At 40.5% G+C, this 4,684-nt stretch overlaps 1 protein-coding gene across 1 annotated transcript in view; it reads right to left on the bottom strand.

Annotated features, from left to right (window-relative positions):
* Nucleotides 1-1,072: 1,072 nt before the first annotated feature.
* rhpn2 (rhophilin, Rho GTPase binding protein 2) overlaps nucleotides 1,073-4,684 on the bottom strand; it is a 29,815-nt gene continuing 26,203 nt past the window's right edge. Inside the window, exons 13-14 of the mRNA XM_087180248.1 lie at nucleotides 3,969-4,124; nucleotides 1,073-3,552 (exon numbers count right to left, since the gene is read on the bottom strand). Coding sequence (XP_087036374.1) covers nucleotides 3,286-3,552; nucleotides 3,969-4,124 — 423 coding nt within the window. The 3' untranslated portion in view covers nucleotides 1,073-3,285. The remainder of the gene's footprint in view (nucleotides 3,553-3,968; nucleotides 4,125-4,684) is intronic.

The raw sequence follows: 4,684 nt of genomic DNA, 5'->3' as shown, positions 1-4,684 counted from the left end.
CCCTCGTATCTAGACGCTTCACCAAAAGAACACACGTCGCTACAAAAGCAGCGTTGATTGGCTAAAAGAGAAGAGAGAAGCCAATCAGTGACTGTTGTAATTCACCTGGCAACGAGGTCCTTAACAACCAGCGGCCTAGCCGAAAGGGGGCGATGTTGTTCCATTTAATGATCAGCTCCAATGTTTAAAAAAAATGAACATATCCGTTATACGTTTAAAAGTATACACTACACACATAACACATTGCTGGTCATTCAGATATTTCTCTTCCGTGCAAACTTCTTTCATCGCAGTGTGTTTTAAATAGCTGCAAATCTTGATGGTGCTACCTTTCAAACTTTCTTAAACATCTCCACATTTATCACAGCTGACGACAGAATTAAGGTTTTTCAAGCATGAACAGAAAATACATCTAGTTCCCATACACATCAGTCCTGTGCAGAGTGTTTGTAATAATGGAAAAAATATTAAAATAATATATAATTTAAAAAAAAAACAAGTATTTTCAGTTCGTATTTGACTGTAAATCATCTGTCAATTATCAAATATTTGCCTTTGCCCATAGGAATGGTTGAAATATGAATCCTATAACCATAAGTCAACAGATTTGATTCCTGCAATATTCTCTTGTCCTGTATAAATAAATCTCAATACTGCAGAGAATGTGACCTTTGGGGGTTTCATTTCCAGCTGAGGTCCAAAGCTATAAGAATCCGCAGGCAGCTCTTCCACTCAAACAGAATTCCCTTCGACTCATAACAAGCCAAACAGAACCACACACAGACATGTATCCAGACATTGTAGAAAGTCTGATGCTATGAATGGTATGGATGAAGACAGGCCTGATGGGTAGAAACTTATCACATGGTGTTTCTCTTCTGTTTCTATGATGGTGGATTTGGATGCCATGTGAGCACAGGCCGGATTTAAAACAGTTCAAAACCCATGCATGTTGATTTAGTGTGTGTTGGCTCACTGAGGGGTGAGGTCACACATCATTCCACTTATTCCCAACCTGCTTGGTAGTTTCAGCCATTGAGATACACAGAACCATACTACAACAACAAAAAAATTTGAATTTTTTTTTGTCCCAGTTTTATTGAGATTTGAGTTTACACATATGACACAAAGACTTACTAACAAAGCATTTACACCACAGTTGCTATGCAGCACAGAGTACAGATAAAGAAGAAAAGGCAACCTGAAACCTCTGAAGAACAGGTACTATCACCCTATGCATACACAGTGGGGTCCAAATGTCTGAATGTGGTCTCAGACTTTTGGACACCACTGTATATGTACACCAAGTCATTTAGAATCACTATGCACTGTGAAATGCATACAAAGATCATTTAGAGAATCATACCTGTGTAGGTATAACTGCCTCTGTTAGCACAATTAGTTGGCACTTGTTAATATGAATCAATTACTGCACATTCTTGTTATACACTTATTGTGACACTTCATGATTTAGTATAAATGGCACTTAAGACACCACATTAGGTAAACAGAGACAGTAAAGAGTGTTACATCTTCTCAGTGTTACTGTTTAAAACAAAACTTTAAAATATCTTTACATAGACAAATATACCAGTATATAAGTTCACCAAATGATTTAGCAAGGCTAGTAAAATACATTCCTCCAAGAAACCAACCAAGAAATCCAACGTGCAAAAATTCACAACTTGACCACTCACAAACTAGTTCTGACACCTACAACTTACAGGCAAAAATATATATTTTTGTGTCTATTTTTCATTATATAAATAATTTGATTATCAAATGTGTATAAGAATCTACTTTGTAGATAAAGAGATAGTCCAACACTGCAAAGTGTCAGTAGAATCTGGGATGTGACTAGGATTAAGACAAGTAGAGACAAATAGTAGAAACCTGACTGTGGGCATTGGTCAAGGTCACTGTCTGGTGACCAGCTAATTAGGTTCAATGCAGGAATGTCATCAGTGTGCCCACATTCTTCCCTTCTGGAGATAAAATAACCTTTAACCACGTCAAGATTCACATTACTAGAGACACACAGTGTGTGCTCTTCTTACAAATGGACAAACTGCCAGACAGCAGCAGTACTGATAAAAGAGTGTGGGTAAGATGAGTCAGGATGGTAAATGGTAACATACTGGCATGCCAGTGACATGGAGGCATTTTGGTCTGTGGCATAACTGGTACATTAAGCAAACCTAAAATACCAATATTTCCATTTACACTGTGTCCCAGGCATGGCAGTCAACAGAAACAATAATTGTTGAAGGCTGTCTCACAAATACAAAAGTGACAATAATACACAACCAAGTTATATATATATATATGTTTTTTAGCAGCTTATAGAACATTGCATTCATCAACTCTCCACAGATAAAAAGAAAATAACTGCAGAGCACAATTTGTTTTCCCTCAGTTACTGTGTAACATACTGCAACAAGGTTACATCTACATATCTATTTAGAAAATATATGTATTTCAAACCCCAAAACTGATCAGTGTCCACCGACTATTCGCCAACAAATATCGTGGCAATGACCAAATCCTTCGCGTGTACAGTATGAAATAAACATGTATTGAGGATATACAGAGAACATAACTGCACAGTGCACAGCTACATCAGTACACAATGGAGCTAACAAGGGACTGCTTAAGCCACAGTAAAATCACCCCCTTGCAGTCAAGCAGAACCTGACACTGGGCGTGTTTGTACAACTTTGTTTTCATCCTTCAATTCGTCTGGAGCGTTTCTTCGAGAAAACATACTGAGATGACAGTTTAACTTAGAAACCTGTCTCAGTGCTGTGTGTATTTGTGTGTGTGTGTGTGTGTGTGTGTGTGTGTGTGTGTGTGTGTGTGTGTGTGTGTGTATATATATATGGACTGGAATGGTAACTGGTATGTTTTTCCCACAGTGCAGTTGTACTGTGCTGTACGCATACTGGCATGGTACAGAATGATTTTCCATTGCGTTTGATGTACAGTCCAGTTCACTGCAGATACTGAACTGTGCTGGGAAGGCGCTGATGTACTAACATAGGCACTCAGGTACAGTATTTAGCACAGCCACTTTCCAAGGTAGCTGGTAGTGACGCTGCATTGGTGACCAGCAAGCTATGAACACTACTGCTCGGTATTCCAGTGGAAACACCAAAGGGCACTGACACTGTACCATAGTATGTCCAGTATGGGTACAGCACAGTACTCTATACAGCCAGGCTAAGTATGCATACTGCACAATGCTAGCATACAGTAAAAATCCTGCAGCTAGTGCCTGCAGCTAGTTCAGTACAGGACACTGTCGTTGTTGTAGGAGCTGGAGCTAGGGAAGGTGGGATATGGTTTATTCCAGGGCTGGGTGCTGGCGTGGTCTGCTGTGGGAAGGCTGAGGGTGCTAGCACTCTTCAGCTTGTTCTTCAGACCCCAGCTAAGGAAGGACGACTTCTTGGTTACTTTGCGGGACTTGGGGTTCTTGTCATCATCATCATAGGCCAGACAAATCATGGAGTAGGTCTTCGGCAGGTTTCCACAGAAGGTGGCACTCTTCGTAGGCTGGACAGAGAGAGATTGATAGTGACATTTAGTGGAAAGTGGGTGTCATTTGTTTAATCAGAGTTGCTCTCTGCTTTGGACGCCAATCAGTCTCAATCAATATATAGACTCAATACGTTAGCCTTTAAGTTGGGTCATTTTGTCAGTGTCACAGAATTGATTCATTTGGTTTAAAGAATTTTAATCCCACAGCTGCATTCTGTTTTACACACTACATGTAGGTCATATCCAGAGCTATTTCTCATGAGAAACTGTACAGACTATTTACACAGGCAGGAAACACTACCTCCAAGGACAAATCTGAAACTCTGCTCACTCATCTGATACAGAGTTACACCGTTAGTCAATCAAACAAACCAGACAGATTACTTTTCTTTTTCTCTCAGCCAATAGGAAGGAAAGGGGGCATGGCATACCATGGGAGGGTTGCTGTCCATCATGCTGACCACCTGGATGTCAATTCCCTCCTCGTTCACGTCCTTAAGCAGCCGCATCACATCGCTCACACCCGACCATTTGCAGTCAGTGTCACCCACGGCAACAATGTAGTCACCTTCTTTGAGCCCATCAGCCTAAAAAAGACATGAGGAAGAAGAGGAGTTAGAGAGCAGGGCTGGTTTCTGCAGCAGGCAGAGTAAACATTTACAGTGGAAGGTTTGTTTGAAAGAAAACCAAGTCAGGTTTACCTACTTTCCTTCAACACCCTGGAGGTAGCTGGGATCAGCAGAGAAAACACTGACTCCCAAACAAAGCTTTTTTTTTTTTTTACTGCAGGCAAAACACTTGGTAGAGTGTGTGTGTGTGTATCAGAGCACATCATCTTGGAAATCTGTGGGAAATTGGTCTTATCTACATGTGCTCAACTATTTCTTGATCAGTGTTCACCAGAGGCAGATCAGTCAGGTCTAAAATAAATCCTGTTGAATGCAGTATTAAAAGTTATAAAGAGTCTGGCCTAGTTAAGCTTATGCAATACTACTAATCTGTTTCTCTGCATAGCCTACAGGGTCTAATAAGAATCTGCTCTTTGTCAGCACCTCTTAATGAGCTGTCAGACTGAAAAGGATTGCACGGAGTAAATACTCTTGGATTCTTAATTAAATTAGTAGCCAGAGTGGGTGGGTTGGGGGGT

The sequence above is a fragment of the Seriola lalandi genome, unplaced genomic scaffold (assembly GCF_002814215.2).
Source record: "Seriola lalandi dorsalis isolate HSWRI2012SDOR001 ecotype SW California unplaced genomic scaffold, Sedor1 jcf7180002054898, whole genome shotgun sequence".
Lineage (NCBI taxonomy): Eukaryota > Metazoa > Chordata > Actinopteri > Carangiformes > Carangidae > Seriola > Seriola lalandi.
Note: the sequence above shows the minus strand (reverse complement) of the source record. Positions and strands in the feature narration are given on the sequence as shown.